The 23,783-nt window shown below is 37.1% G+C and overlaps 2 protein-coding genes across 2 annotated transcripts; one reads left to right on the top strand and one right to left on the bottom strand.

Moving 5' to 3' along the window:
* The first annotated feature begins 511 nt into the window (after positions 1-511).
* LOC103322914 (arabinogalactan protein 13-like) lies at positions 512-900 on the top strand. Its single transcript, XM_008224905.2, has one exon. It carries the CDS (start codon positions 653-655, stop codon positions 833-835), a length of 183 nt encoding a protein of 60 aa, XP_008223127.1. The 5' UTR covers positions 512-652; the 3' UTR covers positions 836-900.
* A 1,754-nt stretch (positions 901-2,654) lies between these two features.
* GCT (RNA polymerase II transcription mediator) lies at positions 2,655-19,659 on the bottom strand. The gene is given in 24 exon segments (XM_008225007.3): positions 2,655-3,550; positions 3,738-4,109; positions 4,489-4,864; positions 4,866-5,573; positions 5,888-6,183; positions 7,131-7,209; positions 7,332-7,419; positions 9,618-9,765; positions 9,837-10,098; positions 10,870-12,213; positions 12,493-12,759; positions 13,878-14,121; positions 14,527-14,586; positions 14,965-15,285; positions 15,415-15,493; positions 15,671-15,750; positions 15,838-15,915; positions 16,518-16,598; positions 16,683-16,770; positions 16,944-17,030; positions 17,311-17,438; positions 17,549-17,622; positions 18,955-19,088; positions 19,388-19,659. Coding segments are annotated over 23 exon segments (5,883 nt in total). The 5' UTR covers positions 18,979-19,088; positions 19,388-19,659; the 3' UTR covers positions 2,655-2,951.
* Between the last annotated feature and the right edge of the window lie 4,124 nt (positions 19,660-23,783).

Genomic DNA, 23,783 nt, shown 5'->3' on the forward strand with positions numbered 1-23,783 from the left:
CTTCTCTCCTACAACTAAAAGAGAGAAAATACATGTAATAATAATAATCGAAGCTCAAATTGCATTCCAATTATTATAACAATCCACTGAGCTATTGTTAGAAGCAGCATAAACAGCTCATCACCTCTCATTCCTAGCAAATTCAAAATAAAACCAACCAACAAGAAAGCAAAACATTCACTCATCAGGAGCACATGAGGCATCATCAACATGAACTTAATGAATAAACTAGTAAAAAGAAAGTGCAAATTTTATATACAAAAATGCAACAACAGTAGTTAAAGATTCTAAAGAAGACAGCAATGGTGGGTGGGGACCCAGAGGCAAAGACACAGCTGTATGGCAAAATGCCAAAGCCACCCTGTCAAGTGTCAACTTCATCTCATCAACCACCACAACGTTCACTTTGGGGTTTCGGGCAGTTCAGCCTCCTTCGAAAATTGAAAATTAAAATCTGCAATAACACCTTCGAATCTTTCTCTTTCTCTCTCCTCTCTTTGAGTGTGTATAATATATATACCCCTACCACCCACAACTATTGTCCTTACAAAACTCTGCCTCTCTTAAACTAGATAGCAAGTGCAGAGCCAGAGCTTCTTTCTTTCAATCTTTTTTTTCTTCTCAAGTCTGAGTTTAAGTGAAGGAGCTAGAAATGGAGGCAATGAAGATGAATGTTTTTGTGGCTTTGTTGGTGGTTGTGATGGTGGCCTTGTCTGGCGTTCAAAAAGTAGCTGCAGCTGATTCTCCAGCACCAAGCCCAACTTCTGATGCCTATGCCTTTTTCCCCACTTTCTTCGCATCTCTAGCAGCTTTGGCTTTTGGGTTCTTCTTCTGAGCTCATGACTGCATTTTAGGTTCATTTCATGGTTGATTGCTCATTTCTCTCTCTCTCCATTTCTCCTAATCTCTCTCTTTAATCACTTGTATTGAGTGTTTAATGAGAGGGAGCAAGGGGGGGAGAGAGGGAAAATGGGTTGGGATTTTCTTTTATATTATTTGGGAATTTCAGGTTTAAATTGAATTATTTATTGTTGATGTTGGGATTTGTTTGGGTGTGATTGATGTGTTTGTTGGTGGTTTTGTATCATATATGATGTATAATTAAATGTTCATTTTGTCTAATTTTGTTTTTAATGGGGGAAAATGCCTATGGGATGTTAAATTTAGGATAATAATAAAGAGATCATGGGGAAGAATGTGATTCATTGTACTAGTGGTGGATAGATTTTCCCTATCATTGTATCTGTGATTCATTGGTTTGGTAGTAATAAATTCCATTATATTTTTTATTTTTTTATTTTTTTATTTTTCTGTCTGTAATATTTCTGAATAGTTTTTCAGTTTCACCATAAGAAAATAGAAAAGGATTATATAGAAAGAGGAAAATATAAAGGGTTGTTTGTGGTGGTGAATGGTGATGAATCATGATGAGCTGTAGCTAGCCAGTTTGGCAGATTCTGATCCCCCTTGGTAGCATCCTAGCGTCATGGACAGGTAGTCCTGTGATCAAGATTCAAGAGGAGGCTTGAGTCCCTCTTACCTAAACCATCTACTTGGATCACTTACCAAGAAAAACAAAACCAATCGATCAAAAAAGAAAAGAAAAGACAAAATTAAAAAACCAAATACTTTGATCCTGGGAAAAATCAAGTTTGTGTCTTGGAGAGCAGCCTCAGATGTTTTAAATGAAGAAAATGACTTGATGCCTAAAATATCCTATATCTTTTGTACAAGAATTTATTGTATTGTTTGCGTGTTTTGTCTTCAATACAAAGGATATTCTAAATTTCGGAAAAGGAAATCGAACTCAAATGCAAAGCAATGAAGCACAACTAAACTAATCGACGTCTGCAACTGCAACTTATTGTATTGTTTGTGTGTCATTGACTAGTAGGGTTGGCTACCCATAAATCATCTCAGGGTCATATTCAATCAGTTCACTTGGAAGTCGGAACGGAACGAAAAATATTTGCTCCTCTCTTTAAAACAAAAAAAAAAGTAACGTCTTATCTTCTAATACAAAATTCAGAGAAGCAATGATCAATCACATGCTTGTTGAGGTTGAGTTGGTGTAAGAAAGAAAGAAAGAAAGAAAGAAAGAAGAAGGAAAGAATGGTAGGCCATAATTGACATATGGAAAATTGCTTTTCCAAAGGAAGGCAAAGTGGAGAAGTTAGAAGTCTGTCGTTGTTAGTGTAATTAGATCCCCATAGAATAGTTTACCATTTTAAGTTTCCCAGTGCTCTGCTCACTCACTACTAGTTAATGTTGCCATAATCACTTTGATCATGCATGCGTCACACAAGAACATGATTATTCACCTTCTAGAATCTACTTTGTAATTTGTATCTTCTGAAGGACAAGTGCTATGCTAGCAGCCAGCATGATCTGCTTTATCATTACTTGAACATGATTCTTTTCTTACACATTATTTAGGCCCCAAAAGTCAGCCCATTTACATAGCTGGCCTTGTTGTTGTGACCCAGTTACTATTTTGTTGGAGGTGTTGGGCTCGAATATTATAGACGTTGAACAAATACAAAAATGAAACTGAAATCATACCATGATCCCTTTCTTACACATTATTCATACAGAATTCGAATATAAATCAGGATTTAACTGAATTCCTAAAATGGGATGATAACCTCTCCAAGTAAAGAAATCTGCACATCAAATTTATCCTTCAACAGTTCATATACATCTTTAAAATCTACACCTGTTAGATCTAACTATTTCTTCCCGGACAGCCTATTTATGTTTACATCCATTTGAAAAAATATGGCAAAATTAGCGGGCTAACATTACATCTACAATTCTATTTTGCAAAAATTGTATATAGAGTCGCTAAATTGTATCGCGGCCACCTAGAGTTCACTTGGGCATTTCATTCAACAATATATTTACCAATAAATGACCAAGTGATTAACTGCCGTCTTGTTTTCTCACCCGCACTATGGCTTCTCTTGATGCCTGGAGAGGTCCTTATCAGCAAAATGCAAAAGCCTTCTTAATCTCAAAACCATGTCACAGTGAAAAGGCAGTGCAGTTCGCCTCTCCAGGTATGCTGGACTTACAGTCATCCAAGAGAGTGCATGAAGCTCTGCTGCCAGGGATTCGAGAATTACATGCGTCTCAATTTCCAAATCTCTAGCTTCCGAGCTTGGACTCCTTCCCACTTGTTTGGTATTACCTCTCATGAGTTTTTCTTGGCTAAAGTTATTACCTCCATAATGATCAATAAGACTGACCAAAAGAGTTGAAGGCCATTCTTCTTTCAAGTTGCTCCTATAATCTCTCCTCATAGTAGGTACAGCTTTTGAGACCACAAAACAAGTAGACAGGGGAATAGCAGAGCCTTTACTGTGAAGGAGATGGGCTAGTGGAGGTGATTCAGCAGTGAGGCATGTGGGCAGCTGAAGTGGTGTTGGAGGGAGGAAACGCATGCTGGGTGATGGGATCAGAATGTAAGCAGCAGGTGTGGAACCAAGAGACTTCACAGGTGTGCCTTCCAGATACCCTGATGAGCCCACACCAACACCACCATGAGCTCCTGCACAGAGTGGAATCAATATTATGATCTGACAACTTCAAAATAACTTCTCTGATCCTCTTGGCAGATTATGTAGTCAGATGTTTGCAGTGGCTTGGTATCAAACAACTCATGTGATTTAGCTAACTGAACTATTTTCATAATAGACAATTTTCTATGCATACCAAGTAGAGAGGAAATAACTCACCTGGTGATTGCGTATCTGCTGGAAAAACAAGATGTAAAGAATGATCAATTGCAATTGTAATGAAGCTGATACTTTGCACCCACTGAAGCAAACTCCTTGAGCTGTCAATCAACTGTGTGCCCATAAGCTGCTTTCTCACAGAAGGTTGTCCTAAACCACCTTTCATAAATCCAGATATTTTTGAGTGAGAGCTGCCATACAGAGGACCAGGTGAAGAAGGTAGGGTTCTTTCTTGAATCAAACTCATCTCCTGCTGCTGCAAGGAAGGCCCGTTACTACTAGCAGACACTCCATCAGACACAGATCGCCGCAGTTGCAAGTGCCATTTTTTCACTTCTGAACCCCCAACTGAATTAATTGCTTTCTGCCACTCTGTTCACAATCAGATGGGAAAATATGAAAATGAACACCAATGCCAATTTGAGAAAAGAGAATAAATGGTTTCAACAAATAGGCTGTACAAACCATATTCAAATTGATTGCCCCACCTCATCCTACCCAACCCCCCTCCAAAAACAAAAGGTGATTGCAAGAAATGTATTTACCAACAGAGAAAAGGAACATATCTCTTGATACAATCTTCACCTTACATATAATTCATCTTCCATTACAATTCATCAAAGAAATTGCACAACACAGTTTCCACTCAATTAGTTGCAGCTTCCTAACAGAACCTAAACACTGCTTGAACTTTAAACAGAAAAGCATAAGAACCTTGAAAGCTAAAATGATAGGGATGAACTCTGCATACCTTGGTATTCAAGTTCGTAGAAACTTCCAATGCGTGCAATCACAAAATCCCTCGGCTTGGCAACTCCGGTATCCAAAGAGCAAGCCTGCAGTATTTGACAGCCTTGCTGCAGAACTTGTACAAAAAGACATTCCAGTCCCTTTGTGTCCTGTCTACTGCTAATTCCACCAAAAGGGAATATGTGGCTATCAAGTAACTCCCCCCTTGAATCTGTCCAGATGCATATTAGCCAACGCCAATCCTCTGTCCATCCGTAGCAACAATGTAGGCTAGGAGGAATCTTATCTAGCTCTGATCCATCAGCTTGAGAGCCTGATCCAGAATCCGCACTTCCACCTAAACTTGTACTCTGCATAAAGCCTCCACTGATGTCATCAGGACAATGCCTTTGAAGGTTCTGATGATAAATTACCAAAAGCTAAAGGTGAAAACGCACGCTCCAGAGAACCGGGTTCTGCAAGAATAAAAAGTGGTTCAAACATGTAGCGAGTCTCATCTTGAGAAAAAATATCTCCAATTCTGTTGGGATCGCAGTTTGCTGCTCCAGTTCTTGTTGTTTGCCATGAACTATCCCAGCTACCAGTCCTCAAACTAGCATCCATCTCACCCTCTCTTGGAAGGGAATGCCCAGTAATTCGAGGGCCACCACAGTCCTTCCACGTCCCTGGAGTAGGAGAAGACATTTGCGAGAGGACTGTATGGGATCTACTAGACAGCGATGATTGGACTGCATCACTAGAGGCTCCCCGTGATATTCGGCGAGCCTTGTTGTAAACAGTAAAAGCAGTCTCCTTGAGAATCACAAGTTCATTCAGTGACGGGCTTGTAACTTTAAAAATGGCATCCACTGTCACAATCTGCAGTACCAATTTAGGAATACCAAACCCAGAGAGTACTAAAATATTTGATATTGATGCCTCATCCACTGTGGCCGAGTAGCTTAATGCCTTCGAAACCTGACTGTACAATATAGATCTCCTTTCTCTGTCTGATTGGAAAATGACTGATCCAATAGCAACAGAAGATTCAATGACAGTCTGTAAAATTGCAATAGGCTCAGGGAAGGGGCACACTACATAAATCACCTGGATGCATAGAACCAACAAAACATGTGATGTCAATCAAAAGCAGTTACATATGCTTCATGATTATATTGAGCAATTAGCGGAAATACATTTTCCAACTAACTATAAAAATAAGGGAAAATGACTTTGCAGCGAACTCAAAAGAGTCTCAAATAGATAACTTAAGTAAGCTTTGCACTTTAGCATATACTTATGAAGCCTAAATATCAATTTATCCAAATTATAGGAACAAAAGGAAATTTGCAAAATCATGAAAGAAAAGGAAAGGAAACAGGTCTGAATACAACAATAATTGAAGGCCTAATTCTACTCACCGTAGAAGGACCACTACTTCCTTCTTTTGCATTTGTGGACAAGCAGTGACCAAGTTTCAAAGCTTTGAGAGCCTTTGAGAGAGACTTAAGGTAGCTTGTCAAGTCCCAACCATTCGAAATAGAAAGAAAATAATCGCTTAGTGAGCCCACAAGAGATGCATTTCTACTTTCTATCTTCATTGCTTGAGGACAATCAAGTAGGACAAACCCAGACGATGGCCTTCTCCCAGAGTCAACCTCCATTTGGCTCCCAGAACTCTGGGGTAAATGAGTTCCCAGTTTGCATGTTTCATAGACTGGAAAAGAAAAAGGAATAAACAGAAAGAATAAAAACACACAGAAAGAAAAGGGGGAGGGGTTTAGAGATAGAGTTAAGGAACAAATAACTTATCTCCTACTAAACAAAGAACATCAGGAACCATGCAAATTCACCATAAATAAACGAGTTATGAAGAGCCAAGAACAAGGCCTTCTGCAAGGCCAAGTTTTATTTTCCCTTTAATTAACAACTCAGAAATTCCTCTTTTAATTAAAATATTAACGCTTTGGGAGAATAGTATGCTTTCTCCTAAGATAATTCTCTAGTCATCGTTCTCCTTAAGGACGGTCTAACTTATCTTGTTTTAGGGGTTGACCAGTCATGTATAACTCTAACATAAATTATACTGCGTTGAGCCTTTTCCAGAGGCTAGAGAAAACCCCATGCCCCTTACCTAACTTGCCCCTATGAGGGTCAGGGCAGCTGCCTGAAGCAGAATTATTCTGTAAAATTAGTCAATCCCTTGTTTGATTAGAGCTTTGTCGTCCTGACTGACTGATAGCATAATTTTTCTTCTCCACTGAGATAATGATGCAGAACCAAGAGACAGAGAGAACATTGAGAGGCAGAAAATGGAAAATAGAAGGGGAAGCAAGAGAAGAAGAGAGAAATAGAGGATCATGGGGGAAATATCTAGTCTATCAAAAGAGTATACCATAGCTAATTTATAGAGGCCAACTCAAAATCATCTCAAACTAAGTTCCCTAATGAAACAAAAATTCCCAATCAAATCCCTAAAAAAGTAGGATCTCCATCGGATAAGGAACTTTTGTAACAACAAAATTATTGTAGTGCAGGAGGATTATTCCTTTCTTTGCTATGATACTTCAGTAAATTGTGCAAACAGACAATAATACCAGTTCAAATCTTGTAAAACGGAAAAGCAGATGATAATAATCTTCATTGAACCAAATTATGACTTACCAGTTCCTAGTTGTTGGAAAAAATCGGCAGCAGCAGATGTAAGGGGATCAATGTCTGGACATACAACATAATAAGTAATCTGCAACAATTAATGAACAGAAAGTTGAAGAACCGTTCGCATATACAAGCATTTCAAATATTCTTCAACACTAGAATGAATAATTTCTATCTAGCATTTGTTGCAAATTTCAATTAACTTACAGGTTTTTGTAGAGCATATGGCTCAAGCGGAGCCTTTTCCCAAAGTTGCAGAGAGCTTGCTGATGCCTTAAGCCAATCATCTTGATACCTAATACATAGATCATCATTTGCACATTTCTGTTATATGTGAATCGTGCAAAAAGACATAACAATTATCTCAAATATGACAACAAACTCATATCCTCAAGAAAAATCAGTAAGAAGATGCCACAACACAAGCATTTCAACAAGCTATTCTCAATTCCAATCCAACTATACATTTTCATCTGACCATCCATAAATAGAGAACTATTCACAGTTTCATGAATAATGAAGAGGTGTCAAACGAGGTGTTTTATCACCCACCACAAAACAAGGCCTACGCCTTCAGGCTGGAACCAAGGCCAAGGGCAGGAGCTCCACCAACAGGAACCCTATCATCAACCAATAGGCCAGGTTCGTAGACTGGGTACTAGAAAGGGGGAAGGGACGCTACAAGTAAGGCAGTTTCCGGCCTACGTGGCCTAAAAAAGTATACAAGAAGACCTTTCGGAGGAAGAACTATCCTTCCATTATCCACAACAGGAGCCAAGCAGAGGGATGGAGTAGGGGACGGTTGGTGATAGGCACGAAACTTGGACTCCTACACTTACGTGTATATACAAGAAGGTATCAAAATAGTTGGATAAAAGTGCTAAATGACACTAATCTTTTAACACCACAAACATCATGTATCTAGCTTTCAAAACATGTCCCACAAATTTTACACATAAAAAAAGTCAACATTGCCCCAATAGATGGTTGATTACAAAATTTGCACTTAGGCCCCGTTTGGTTCACGGAACGGATTTGCGGGGAAATCACTTCCCATGTCATTTCCCAAGGGATAGGAAATGGAAGATTCATTTCCCACATTTGGTAATGTTGGGAAAGTAACTAGGAAATATCACTTTATTTCCTTTCCCATGTTTGTTATGAGTAGAAATGGAAAACAAAGTTTGTATAATTTTCCAATTATATCCATATTAAATCAAATAAAAAAAGAATGCATTTAATGATATATTGTAATTCTAAATTGTTAATGGGGACAACATGGTCATGAAAAATGTGTGTTTTATGTTGGCTCATCTTCCCAAACTTTCCCATGAGGAGGGAAAGGAGGGCTTCACTTTCCCCACTACTTTCCCATGTGCCAGACAACGATTTCCAATGCCTGGACTTACCAAACATGGGAAAGCAATTGATTTCCCATCACCAAGCCTCCTTTCCCATGAACCAAATGGGGCCTTAAGGTATTTCTCTCCTTCAATGTCTTTTGCACAGTTCCAAAAAAATGCTTCTTACTCAAGGTTAATAAAACTGACCATGATGGATGAGATTAAGGGACGCTAAAAATGAAACGCCGCGACACAGAGGGAGTTATTGTGTCAAGGAAAGAGAATTGGGGTGTTTAGGGATTGATACAGGTTTTAGAATAAAGACCGAACAAAACCAACACTTGACGCTTTAGTCCACTCAGCCATCTCCCCTCCCAATTGAAAAAAGATAATACCATGTTACATTATAAAAAATAAGGCTTAAAAAACCCTTAATAATTTTTTTTTTCATCCGAAGGGGCTTTTTAGTTCCACGGCCCGGCTAAGTACTGACTGATTTTTGGGGAAAGAAATTTTAGATTTAATTTCTAGGGACACGCCTCATCCCTAAAGGCATACATTTTTTGGTACATCCTAAGACATACACTTCGCCAAGAGGCTCCCTTTGCAGAATTTCATCACACAGGGAACAACAGTGTGTTTCCCCCTCGCTCCGCCCTAAAGCACACCTCACAAAATCCTTGAGAACACAGATAAATCATATTACAGGAAACCGTATGAGATGTACGGTTACATTACCAAAAGATGTTTAGTTATTTAAGGTTCAACTAGATGAAAGCATCATTGCACAATTGCAAAGATAAAAATAGAACTCATGAGGAAAATGGTAATATGGAGTTCAATAATGGGGTTCCTCATTGATATAGCATATTACTTTTGGAAAGAAAGATCAGTTGGTTCTGATCTCTTTTGCTATAGTACAGTTATATAATTTTTTTGGTCTGGTTTCATATCCTATGAGTTGATTATAAGGCTAACTTATATTTATCTCTGGGGTGTTGTTCGGCTATTCTGTGTAGGAGGTCATAGAATCCTCCATATTCTGTTGGAAACTCTCCCTATATATGAATCCTTGTTGTTAAACAAAACAAATTTATGTCTAATTTCACTTCCAGATGTTGTGACACAAAAGTGGTATCGGGATACATACCCAACGAGTATAGCAGGCAACGGAATAACAAAAAGTGTTGGTCTTAGCCGGGAGGACATCTGCAGATCAGACTCAGAAGTACAGTTTTCTTGGTTTGATCTTCTTTGGGATGTCTCGTCCACTTTTGCTCCATCCATTGCACTAGAAACTGTTGAAACTCAAACTATTAGGTATAATGAAATCAGCAATATCATCAAGTACATACAAGTATAAGTATACCTTTAAGGCAAGTTGATCCAGCAGAACAAGATGGTGATGGGCTCAATGGTTCTACAATAGAAGGAGCTACAATACTTGATGAATCTTTACATTCACTTATAGTGGACTCAGCAGAATATCCATCAACCGTGCTTTCACCTGATTGGTTGCGACCTCGGCACCAATCAGTGACAGGCAATGGCCCATCCAAAATACCAAATGCAGATTTTAAGGCTGTCTTTATGTCAGACTGCAGCAAACTAATTACAGATGAAGCATGCACCTGGGGGACAAAGGTAATGCTCTGATATCTGTTTCATCAATATAATCCCATAATAAAACATAACTCCATAATAAGGTCACCTACAAGAATCCACAACGAAAACTAGTAATATACATATGAATATTATGATTAACAACCTAATAGCCTTTCATATTATATATTGTTTCCAAAAAAACTCAAAACCCAACCACGATGTTGCTTTTCTATGGAACAAGTAATAACTGGAATAAATATGATGGCATAACTTGGTTTCATTGAACAAAACCTTAATAATGACTTGGAGGAGGTGGTTTTCAAGAAAATTAAAAAGTATCACACTATAAACATTGTGACTGAAAGCATGATCATAATTGGCACAAGTTATATCCTAATATAGATGCCAAAGCACTGCATGCTCATCCAAGCAGTCTATTAGGACTCTAGCTTGATTATCCAAGAAACTTTCGACATATCTAGTTAGTTCTTCAAATACATTTTGCCTCCCTTAGACTGGAGTCTCAAACTACAAACCATAAGATGAAACTCTTACAAAGTGATAATTGCAATTTACGAGGCATCAAAAGTAAGTAATTTAACACAGTACCTACATAGATCCATCAAAGACAGGCACTAAATACTTAGTACACTAACCCAAGGTTCATATAATAATCTCACATTAGAATTTATCCTTAATGAGGTTTGAAAGTGGAATAATAGTGAGCAACAGCATGCTATTATAACAAGGACGTCAACTTGCTAAATAAAAGAGCATTATATGCAATAAAAGCTTACATCAGCAGAGAGTGGATCAACTAACTCGACACCAGCAATGTCCAGGGAATGACAAGAAGCCAGTGTACCCCCACAACCTGCATGGACCATAGACGGCCCACAAGAAAATCCCTTCCTCCATTGCTCTTGTAACGCCAGCCAACCATAAGGACCATCACTACAATCTGAGTCCAGGGACAAATCAACAAAGGAAGTAGCTTGCTGTACAAGTAATGACAAACCATCAAGAAGTTCCTGAAGTGGTTGTCTCCCATAAGAAAGCATACTTTCATCATTGAATGAAGTATGAGGCAAGGACGAGCTAATTTCCATACTAGATGAACTTGAGGGTTTTGGGACTCTAGGAGCTCCTACGGAGCGCCAGACACCAACAGGTGCATTGAGATGCCCATCTATCATTCCTCCATCAATATCACCAGCAATTCTAACGGGTATCGATTCTTTCCTCCTCGCCTCATACTTTCCAGATATGTTTTCTGGCATGACAGTTTGGTCACCTGGCAGCCTACTAAAACCAATAGATGAGAGACTACTTGAAGACAACAAGGTGTGTCGTATTCTACACATTGATGCCTGAAATAAGATGCACTCAATTTCAGTTGCAGGAATGGTCCTCATAGATAGAAAGGAATTTTCTGATTCAAATGTGCCTTCAGTCATTTTCCTCTGTGCCGCTTTGACCGCATTTGTAGAATTGAGAACAGGGAAAGGAGATTGTGCCACCCCATCATGTGCGACTGCAATGCCATTACTACTTGTAAGCAATCTTCTGTCTTGTTGCTCTTTTCCACTCTCCACATGAGTGTAATAGTTCTTCGACCGGAAAATGTTGCTTGCATCTTTCTTTCCAGCACATGGTTTAGAATTTGACGGCATGCCAGTCTTCTCATCAAATCCATCAAAGCAAGAAGAAGGTGGTGTTGGACCATATGTGTAAATGCTTGGGCTTGAATTTGAACTCTCTGCTTGTCTAGATTTGGGCAAGTATGGGCTTCTGAAAATGGATGATGAGACTTCACTTGTAGGTGTTTCAACAGCTCCATATTCAGGAGCAAATGTCATCAGTGCCTCAGCTTTTATTATGTGATCAAATTCACTTATATTAGATGCTGAAGAGCAGTTCACTGGACCCGAGGACAAAGCACTATTTATGGCTTCTTGATTTTTTATGAGTGTCTCTTCCATGGCTGCAGGAGGGGGAGGAATAAAGCTTTCAAAGGATGCAAAACCCTCGGACAAAAGCAACTGATCAGAAACATCCATCACCCCAACTGGGTTGTCAACTACATCACCAAAATCTGGTGCAGAAAACATGAGAGCCTGAGATTCAGCAGTTCCTGGGGGCTTCACAAAACAAAGAAACATGATCAGATCAAAGAACCACAATCATGTCATTAAAATGAAAGGGAGGACAACACAATGCAGGTCTAAGTGCACACGCTTACACCACTATCAAATAAAGGTTGCCCTTTATTGTCATAAAAGAATCATTAAAATATAGGTTTGATCAAGAAAAACATATTGCAACACAAACTGCAAACAAGAAGCCTGTAAAGGAAGTTCCTGGAAACATTCAATGCTTTATGAATGTATACGTAAATATCTTACAGGATAAGAAAATACCTCTCCAAAAGGCAAAACATCACTTTCAAATAAGTCACCAAAATCTCCAAATTCATTAATCAAAGCATGGATATCAGTGCCATATCTGTCATCACCATCCCAATCCCAAAGAGATCCAATCTGGTCATTTGTAACTACAGTGATCGCTGAGTTGTTGACTTCCATGGAACCAAAATCAGAGTTGTATGTATCCTGAAGAGAAGCACTTGTAGCTGTTCCCACTTCAGCAAATGACTCTGCCATCCCATCTCGCGGACGCTTAAAACCCTGTGGAGAAATAATAATCACTTATCCCACAAACTCATCCCAAATAAACAAACAGTAATAAAAGTGGTACAACATAGGAGAGCTAATGTAAACTTAAATTTATTCAGTAAATGGAATTTCCATCCTTTTTTCATAAAAAATGAACTTTATTAATCACTTCAAAATACAAGAGCAAAGCCATTAATAAAACTCGTCAGCCCAAAGAAATGGTGAGATGCTTAATGGCAGGTATAATATTCTAGTGATATCATCAATGTTAATGAGAGAGCTGAACTTTATTAATAGCTTAAACTGAGGGAACACTGAAAACTAGGTTAACTACAGCCCTCCAATCTGCAAAAATAACAAAATACGGTATTTCCCAAAAATTATAAGAAACCAAAGACCAAAGTGAACTCCAAATGGTCTTTCCCATAATGCTGCCCCCCACAGTTATCACAAGAAAACAAACCACAAGGTTTACACCCAGCTACATGTTTTTATAAGAAACAACTTTCACCCATATTATATCAAAAGTGCATCAACCAGTTGACCAGGAATCCACCTGAGCTACATATAAAATTTTGAAAAATTAACAGTTATCACACAGGATATAGCATCGCTATTAAAGACAAAAGACCAAACAACACAGATGTCATGCACACCATGAATCTCTGTCTGCACTCATGATATAAAGGAACCTTTTCCATAAACGCATAATATGCATCACAAACCTAAGATATTGCAAACCGTTCTCCCCACTAGCAATTGGATTTTCAAATGCTAGTTAACACTATGTTGAGGAACGTAAAATTACCACAATGGAAACTTGACAAAATAAAATACAATATGTAACTTAGTGGTTCCACTACCAATAACACCGAGGCCTTTTGTGATAAAACCCCAAACCTGGTGGGCTACACAAGTTGGGGACAGTATCGGTGTTGGATCAGTAAGTAGTGTGTCAATGGTCCGTCTCTCTGAAATCTTAACACACTAGTCCCAGCATGTCGTGAATAATCCACTTAGCTGACTAAACTTTAAGATTGCTTATTTAGCTTGAAGTACAATACCAATGTGTGTCCATATACCATAGGTGAAAAAACTAAAGAAAAAAAACTAAAGAATAGATGATGTACCAATTTGGAGATATCATTTCCCAACCGATTATTAAAAGATAAACCAGACTGTCTACAGGTTAAAGAATCAGCATCTGCCTCTAGTTCACTGGCTCCTGTAGCCATTTTGTCATCACTATCGCTGGAGCTGCTGCTTATGCTACTAATGCTGCTACTATTACTGTTGCTACTACTATTATACCCACGTTGTGTGCGTATCCCATTGGTTTCGTTGCATTCCTCCATTGGTTCTATGCTGTCAGAACTGCAGAAACCAGAACAGCCATAAATGAGAGATATAACATTTAGCAACAGTGTTTAGACCCTATCTATAATCATATTGTTATAATGAAGCTCAAAATAAAAGAGTTTAATGACCAGACCAAAACCATAGTCAAAGGTCAAATATATATTTTGGAACATCAAACCAAATTAAGTGACATAAGAATAACAAGCAACATTATCGATCTAACTGTTCTGTGTCAAACTGATGAAAATCGGCAACCATCATAGTCTTCTAACAAAAAAGCAATTTTACATTTATGTAAGTGTATTGAAGGGGTAGAGAGAACCGCAAAACAAATTAACTTAATATACTAAAACTGCAATAATGGCAAAATAAAACATGTTAACTCGAGAAACGCTTAAGTAGAGATAAGAAGTCACTAACCAAAGCATAAAGAATGATGAGCCAGGCATGGAGGGTCCAATCCAATTTTGAAGCCAAAATCTGCAAGTTCACATCAACAGTTTTAGGTCAAGTTAAATTTACGTGTTGACAACAATATAAAGAGCTGAATAAGAATGGGCAGTGCAGCAAGTGGACCACAGATTATAATTCTAAACAGCTAAAGCTTGAACCTAGCACAAAATAGGAATAAAATCATATTTGAATGAACTAATGCTTGGGAAACACCCATGTTATTTTCATGCATGCACGCATTAAAAAAATGGATAAAATAAAAATACTAATGATTATTCCCAAAATAGCTCAAGTACGGACATATAAACACATCCAACTGAGTTAGACAATTGCCTCCCATTTGGGCGAGGCTCCAAATCATGTTAAGAAATCAATCTCACGCTCAGAACAGAAAAATTAAGGTACCTTTTCAGAGATGATCCGGCCACTTGCAAGGATGGGACAAGCACTGCCTCAGCCGGATATACAAATGTTTTTTCATAAACTGATATATTATCCAATGAACCCTTCTGATCACCTCTTCCCAAAGAAGGAGATTCAACAGGGTGATGCTTCACTACATTCCTTAAGGAATTTGAGTTTGATTGTAAGGCCCGGTCACTTCTAGGTCTAGGACAGCCAAGGGTAACTTCAACATAGCAATTTTGCCACGTCAGTTGGGAACCAGAACCTTGAGAGACATGGTTTGGCAGACCAATGAAATTTGAAGTCTTAAGCTTGCTAGAACTACATGAACAAGAACAATAAACAAACATTAATGTTTCGTTTTTCTTTTAAGGAAAAAAAAAAACACAAAATGAAGAAGTGATATTTGAAATAGTAAGAATAAATACAAGATAAAAGATTAAATTTTACCTGAAATACACCTGTTTGACAAGATCACCTGGACAACATCCAGTTAGCCTCCCACATATTCCATGAGGAGAAACAATAACTGTGACAACCAATTTCAAACAAAATCAGTATAGAACCAATTTTCTAGTTATAACATAAAGAACCTTCACATTTTCAGGTCAAGTCCCACTATAGAAGGTATGGTTAAAGAGTTCTAGCACACACTTTCTCAAAGTACATTAGGAATTAGAGTTGAGAGTATAGAAAGTAGACCAACCTGGAAGCCCATAACACGAATTTTGGGAAGAATGCTTTTGTACTCTCTCCAAATCATCACTGGAAAGTGCTCGGATATGCCTATAAAGAGTTATAAATAATAAAAGACATTAAAATAAGTTTCAACAAGCATTACACAAAAATTATTCCTAAGTTGGATTTACACACTTCGCAGATACTAAAGCATGCACAAAGATTCCCTCTTCAGTGGCAGCAAAGATAAACTCAACTGTAGGCTGGCCTCTCCTGCAAAACATCAATCAAGAATTAGGCAATTCAAAAGGCATCATTAAACTACCTATTAAGATGACAACTAACTATTGCACAATCACCCATCCATGCACACTACACACACCTAGAAGAGAGAAAAGAATAAGTTCTTTATCATTTATTTTGATCTTTCTGATCCTCAGTTGGGAAGTTCTCCTTTTAGGGAGTTACTAGTTGTGACCATGTTGATATTAAAATATAATAAGACATGTTTAACAGGAGCAGTGGGACACCCCCACCCCAAAACAACAACAAATGAAAATGCAGCCAAGATAATGTATTGATTCTAAGACCATGTTGGAACAAGTGTTAGTAAATGCAAACCACAATCCCAAACACATTTTGTAATGATAAAGAAGTCAGATGATTTATGAGAAAAAGTACATATATGATTAAGTTGGGGAACAAAGGGTACGATGATTGGAGATAAAATAATAAAATCATTCAAGAACAAATTAAATATTGCTCATTTATGTTAAAAGCAGGTTATCAATGCTGTCGTTATTACAGCAAATACTACATTTTAATTTTTAGAAAGCATTTCTACCAATGGAACTAGCACTCAAGGTATAAAACACCTGAGAAGCTCTTCACTTTGTGATGCATGGAACTTTGAAAATACATCTCCAAATCTCATGTAGGCTAGTCCAGACAGCGCCCTGTGAATACCAAGAAAATAACTGTCAAGATATCAACAACATGAATTTTACTGCTTGGATTTCAGATGATTGATGAGCAATGACCTTTCTATACGATTCCTTAAAGCCTGAGAAAGGGCAGTCGCAACCTCTTCTGAGTCCCCAGGAGACATCCAAAGTCCAGAAGCAACAACTTCCTCAAAATAAATTAAAATCAGTACATAACTTTGCAGATACAATTGCATACCACAATAATATATAATTTGGCTATGGTACACAACAAGTATTTGATAACAAACAAAGTAACCACCAATCCATAAATAATACATGCAACAATCATAACAAAAACCGAAGAACACATAGTACCTCTTAATTTAGAGACTGCAGCTTGAGCAGGGTCAGCATAACTTGAATGACGGCCAGGAAGAAAAAGCCAGAGTTTAATTTTCTCATCTGTGTATGTTGTACAAAGCAGCAGTTAAATACCAAATATGGCCAACTATAGACTATAGGACACGAGGAATATGGTAACTTTCTCTCTATTCTGTCAAACAAGTAACAAATAAACATCCAATGTAACAAGTTTTAAGCTATTAGGTGAAGAGGTCTACTTCATACTTACTACTTATTTCATCAAACCAACGTGGGATTTATTTCTTCAACATTGTCAACCAAACAGTTATAAGTTATAACAGACTGGCATGTATTCAGGAACTAAATGATCCATTCTTACCCGGATTGTGCAAACCTTGAGATGGATCCCAAGGCCCAACAAAAGAGTTGGTCCATGTGCTGAGAAATCCTTCCTTCTGCAACTGTAGATGCGATGAAAGTACCAGCTGTGTGGCAGCATCTTTCACACTGCTTAACATCAGAAAAGAGTGAGCTTTGCTAATGCTTAGAGAACATGACAAACTGAGCCATCTGCCTAACTATTAGGAAACTAAAGAGAATTTGGGGTGTACATTCACCTTTTATCTGGTTGTGGGATCAACTCAGAATCATGAGGGAGGAACTGAAACCATGATATTTGATGAAGACCGCCCTGTTGAAATGATCAACAACAGTTACAATAATACTATTTTTAAAAAATCATATATTTCAGGCCTTCTATTAAATATGATAGCTTACAACACCAAAAAGGAAAAAGTCAGCACACCCTTCAAGTAAATATTGTTAGAAAATTGTAGTTTTTTCAATAAGATTTAGAGAGTTACTTTAACCCATTGAAACCCACCAACTTTCCTTCTTTTTTTTTTTTTTTTTCTCTCTCTCCCCCTCGGCACATTATCTCTCTTCCTTCGCTCCGTCACTGAAACCGAATGAAAAAGAAAATCTTCTCCACACCCGACCATCTACTTTCTCTAGCTCTGCAAAGATAAAAGGCTTTCTTGAAGACTATACATTATTTTCTCCAGCAGTGAAAACGGGGTAAATTTGGAAGGGGTTTTTCGTATGTTAATATCAAGATTCATCCATCTTCTGTATTACTCCCACACAAGGATTTTCAATCAAGATCCACTTTGCAATTTAATATAATAAAGCAACGAATAAAGCATAAGAAGCTTTCAAAACCAATCATATTTGAGTTTACCTTATGACAACGACAATTTAATAACAAATGATTTGTGAATAAACAGACACATGCCTCTATGTCGTTTTGCAAACTCAGACTTCAAGAGGAATTTAACCTTTTCTTAATGGGGTTTCTATGAACAAAACTAATCAGTCCATTGTTGTTGTTTCCAAAAGGTTTAGGGTTTAGCCTCCTAAGATGTTAGCGAGCGATTTTGAGAGAGATTAAAGAAAGACATGGTTGTGAGTGATATATCGTGGTCCCAGTTAATGTCACCATGGGTTACACCTCTAACTCTCAATATTCAGGTGTCATGATTATTAGGTTTCCTTATTTGACGGGTTACCATGATGAAGGGAGGAAACGGAACTTTATGGGTTACAGAGAGAAAATGTACAACTAATATAGAGAGAAATTAAAGACATTCCTCGTATATTATGCAAGATAAAAGCACATGTTTCTTCGGTTATGTCAGATGCATTTCAGCCCTTAGATGGTAAAAAATTTAGGGGCTGAAAATTTGTGTTGAATTATGCGGTTCCGAACAGGATCCATAAATTAGTTGTAGTTTAGGGTTTTTATCTCTAATAGTTAGTTTAGGGTTTCTATCTTCATTATTGTATGCATCATTACACGTTCAATAAGATTGGCATTCTCTCTCTCTCTTCTTTCCCTATTGCAAAGTTATCAAATATAACTGCATCCAAGCCATTAAGCAAATATTAAAAATGACATCAAAGAAATGAAACTTCAAGAAATCAAAGCTAACAGAACGAATAAAACGAGAGTAAATGACCATACGATTTTGAAAACATTGGTCCACATTCCTTTTCAATAAAGCCCTAGAGCTCCTTCCCCTCAGTCTTCAACTACTTGCAACCTTCTTTTATTAATGTAAATTCATATCAAATCAAATCCCCAAGCATTTCTGAGCCCTGCAAACAACAGCACAACGAAAATTCTTACACGTTTCCAAAGCAAAGAAAAACAAAGCAACTAAATAAAATTGTTTGCACTTATTGATTGTAAGTAAGTATATATGCGTCTATATGTTAAGAGTTATAAAACCTAGCAAAGCGTTCGGTGGCCAACAAACGGGGAGGGAAAGAAATTAAAAACTCAGAATTTCATAAACCTGCGGCAAGATTTCACATGTATCTCTTTCCCAATTCCAAAGATTTCCTGACAACGGAAAAACGGAGACAGCAATAAAGTGTAATATAAATTAGCGTACCTTCAGTTTGTTTGGTTAACTGGAAATTTCAGTCGGGGATTTGAATTGGTTTGGTTTTCGCGTGCTTGAAGAGTTTTCAGAGGGTTTTTCATTCACTCAAGTCTCTCAACAGTCCAAGTATGAATTTGGATCGATTTGTTTCGGGCACCTATAAATTATAGAGCGTGTAAACGAGTCGGATCTCAGTCGGATCCTATTTCGTTCGGTTACGCACTTGGATCCAATTTGACGTCGTGCTTGCTGCAGTCTCTGTGTTAATTTGCCCCCGACCCGATGGATTTAGGGTGCGGCACGCTTACGGTGCGGCACGTATATATAAAGGTTGCTCCCGGGGACACCAAATTTGTATCTTAAATGGTGTGGCATATTAAAAATTGTTTAGATTTAAAATGAAAGTAGTTATTAAAAGCATCTACAATGGGTTCCCTAAATCACCTTATTATACAAATTTTAGGGAGAAATTGTAAAAATGCAACTCCAACCACGTTCCCTATCCACCTCCTAAAATAAGGAGTCCTCTAAGAGCTCATAAATCTGAGAAGAGAGAAATAACTCATAGTGACTCCCTATAATTTAATGCTGCTTTATTTAATGAGTATTTCAAATATTTATTTAATTCTAACTATTTTTATTTTTATTTTTTAATAGAGATGGACCAATCAAAAAATAGTTATAGCATTTATGACTCTCCAAATTATGGAGTATGATTGGAGTTGAAATTTTTTAGAGAGCTTCTAAAATAACTTTCTTATATTTTTAGCTAAATTTTAGCTAAGAAATAGAGAGTATCATTGTATATGCTTGTTTATTGTTAAGTTTCTATTTTTACTACAAATTTATTAACTAAACGTCATTTTAAACCTTGTCAACAAAGATAACGTTTTTTTCTTTTCTTTGTCAACAAAGATAATTTATACTTCTTTTGCCTATTTTAATTTGATTTATATTCACACAAATTTAAATTCTATCACAATATTTCATAAATTGGTGTGATTGTTTGTAAAATTGTGATAATATATATTAGTTTTTAATAACTTATTGTAATTATATTTATACAAATTTATAAATAAACCCAATCCTAGACATGTATTTATAAAAAAACTCAAGCACTATTTAAACATAGAAACACACCCAAAATCAACTCCAAAGTCAACTTTTTGGGTGTGTTTATAAATGAGTTTTGAGTGTGTGTAATGATGAGTTTTGGGTGTGTTTATAAAGTGTTTTGGGTGTTGGGTTTTTTTATAATTTCAACCTCTATTTTGGGTGTTTTAGTGAAACTCCCTTATATTTATTCTATTATTTTCCCGATAACAATTTACCCATTCAGTAACTCTTTTTTGGGCAAACATTCAACGTAACTATTTGACCCGTTAAACCCAAATACTCCTTATTTGCTTGAAAAAGAAAATAAATAAATAAATAAATAAGAAGAAAAAGAAACTTGGTTGAAAGATGCAGGCGTGTATCCTCTCATACTTTTCTTCAACATTTTTGTCTTTCCCTAAACCCTTTCAATTATTAGCAAATTATTTTAGTATTCCAAAAATGAATTTGAGCCTGCAAACCCTAAATTAAAAAAAGAGGCGAGGATGGCTGCTCGGCTATCCTATTTCTTATATATATATATATATATATATATAAAAATATAAAAAAAAGACATGACCGGATATAGCCGTTCGGCTATACTATTTTTTTTAAAAAAAAATTAGAAATAACCGCGTATAACCGCTCGGCTATACTATTTCTTTGAATTTTTTAATAAAAAAATCTCGAATAGCCGGACTAAAAACACTTATAGCCGGGCGGCTAAACTATTTCTTAAAAAAAAAAATTAGAAAACCCGAGTGTAGCTAGAAAATTAGAAAAACTCAAGTATCGCAGCGCAGCTAACTATTTATGTTCTAAAAAATTAGACAAAACCCAGTATAGCCGTTCGGCTATAATATTTCTTAAAGAAATAAATAAATAAAAACCTCGTATAGCCGTCCGGACATACTATTTCTTGTAAAAAAAAATTAGAAATAACCACGTATAGCCGTGCGGCCATACTATTTCTGTTAAAAAAATTTAGACAAACCCGGGTATAGCCCGTCGGCTATATGATTTTTTTAATTATAAAAAAAACGATCGGCTATACTATTTCCTTGGGAAAATTTAGACATAACCCTGTATAGCCGTCCGGCTACACTATTTCTTTGAAAAGAATTCAACACCCGAGTACAGCCGCGCGGCTAAAGTATTTCTTCTTTAAAAAAAATAAAAAAAGGGAGTATAGCCGGTGCCATACTATTTCTTTCTTAAAAATTAGAAAAACACGAGTATAGCCAGCTGGAATAACAAATTTGTTGTTAAACAAAACAAATTTATGTCCAATTTCACTTCTAGATGTCGTGACACAAAAGTGGTATCAGGATACACACCCAACGAGTATTGCAGGCAATGGAATAACAAAAGTGTCGGTCTTAGCCGGGAGCACATCTGAAGATCAGACTCAGAAGTACAGTTTTCTTGGTTTGATCTTCTTTGGGATGTCTCGTCCACTTTTGCTCCATCCATTGCACTATAAACTGTTGACACTCAAACTATTAGGTATAATGAAATCAGCAATATCATCAATAAGGTAAACTTATTGGTCCATATCATCTCCATGAAAAGAGTAAGAGCATGCAGACTAGGTTGGTGGGTTTTTCTATATGTGGGCACAAAACTACTGTATTAAAGAAAAAAAAATGGAAAGTTCAATTAACAACAAAAGTGGGTTGTCAATAAAGGGGGAAGAGACTCCCAGACGAATTTTGGGATTTTGCAAATGAAAACTGGAATGTTTTGAAGGGAAAGATAGGAGAAGTCAGTGAATGAGGTTTGGAGATGCAGTGATTTGAAAGAAAACTCCTACCTTGGCCTATGACTATGAGAGCTGTAAATACATCTGTTAAGGGTGGTAGAGTTTGGTCAGGGAGCTAGAGGAGATTAAAATCTTGGGTCATCTCAGCCCCACAACCCACATATATAACAAACCAGGTCCCAACCAAAACTCAACAAGTCAATGTCTTAACTCTAGCCCAACTCCTTCTAGTCTCAACTCTCTCTCTCTCTCTCTCTCTCTCTCTCTCATACTTTTTTAATCTCATACTTTTTAAAAAATAAAAAAATTTATACAAGCAAAGCGATATTTGGGGAGGATATTTTCTCACTCACACACTGTCAATGTGTCATGGGATTCGAACCTAAGACCATTGGTCTTCAAGTCAAGGCATTTTCCACTGAATTAGACCTCGTTGGCCTTTTATAAGAAGTAACTTTTTAAGCATATGTTATTAAAAGAGTTTAGGGTTAATTAGCTATGATTAGAGTGCATGGTTCATCAAGATGGTGATGGGCTCAATCAGGGGCGGAGCCACATTAGGCCTGCCATGGCCAGGGCCCCCCAAACTCCATGAGCATCAACTACAATATTAGTTAAATATAGCTCTATATAATCTTGCATTTATGGTACTGGCCCCTCCACAGATTAGCTTCTAGCTCCGCCACTGGGCTCAATGGTTCTACAATAGAGGGAGCTACAATACATGATGATATTTACATTCACTTATAGTGGACTCAGCAGAATATCCATCAACTGTGATTTCACCTAATTGGTTGAGACCTCACCAATCGGTGACAAGCAATGGCCCATCCAAAATACCAAATGCAGATTTCAAGGCTGTCTTTATGTCAGACTGCAGCAAACTAATTACATATGAAGCATGCACCTGGGGGACAAAGGTAATGCTCTGATTTCTGTTTCATCAATATAATCTCATAATAAAACATAACTCCATAATAAGGTCACAAACAAGAATCCACAACGAAACCTAGTAATATACAGATAAATATAAGGATTAACAACCTAATAGTCTTTCATATTATATATTTCTTTTAAAAGAAATAGTATAGCCGTGCGGCTATACTCGGTTTTATCCTTCTTAAAAAATAGTATCGCCGCACGGCTATACTATACGTATTTTGACATGTGGGCGCCTAACCGCTATGGGAGTCCTCTTTTTTTTTTTAAAAAATAAATCGTATAGCCGCAGGCTATATTTGGTTTTTATTTGTTTTAACAGTATAGCCGCCCGGCTAGATCTATTTTGACACGTGGCCACCCATCGGTTCTCTCTTTTTTAAAAAATTAGTATAGCCGTCCGGCTGTACGGTTAAATATTTTCGAATATTCCGTAGAGCCGTTCGGCTATACGGTTAACATATTAGAGTATAGCCGTGCGGCCATACGGTAAAAATATTTGTTGCTTTCCTTTTTTGTAATTAAGTGGTATCTTAGCCTTTTTTTAATTACTTTAATTAGTAATTATGTTTGAATTATTATTTCTTTTTGTGAATAATTAGTTTTAAA

The sequence above is a fragment of the Prunus mume genome, linkage group LG1, assembly GCF_029339155.1.
Source record: "Prunus mume cultivar Tortuosa linkage group LG1, ASM2933915v1, whole genome shotgun sequence".
NCBI classification, from domain to species: domain Eukaryota; kingdom Viridiplantae; phylum Streptophyta; class Magnoliopsida; order Rosales; family Rosaceae; genus Prunus; species Prunus mume.

Coding starts and splice junctions, on each gene's coding strand:
- LOC103322914 (XM_008224905.2), top strand. CDS start 653: ATGGAGGCAATGAAGATGAATGTTTTTGTGGCTTTGTTGGTGGTTGTG.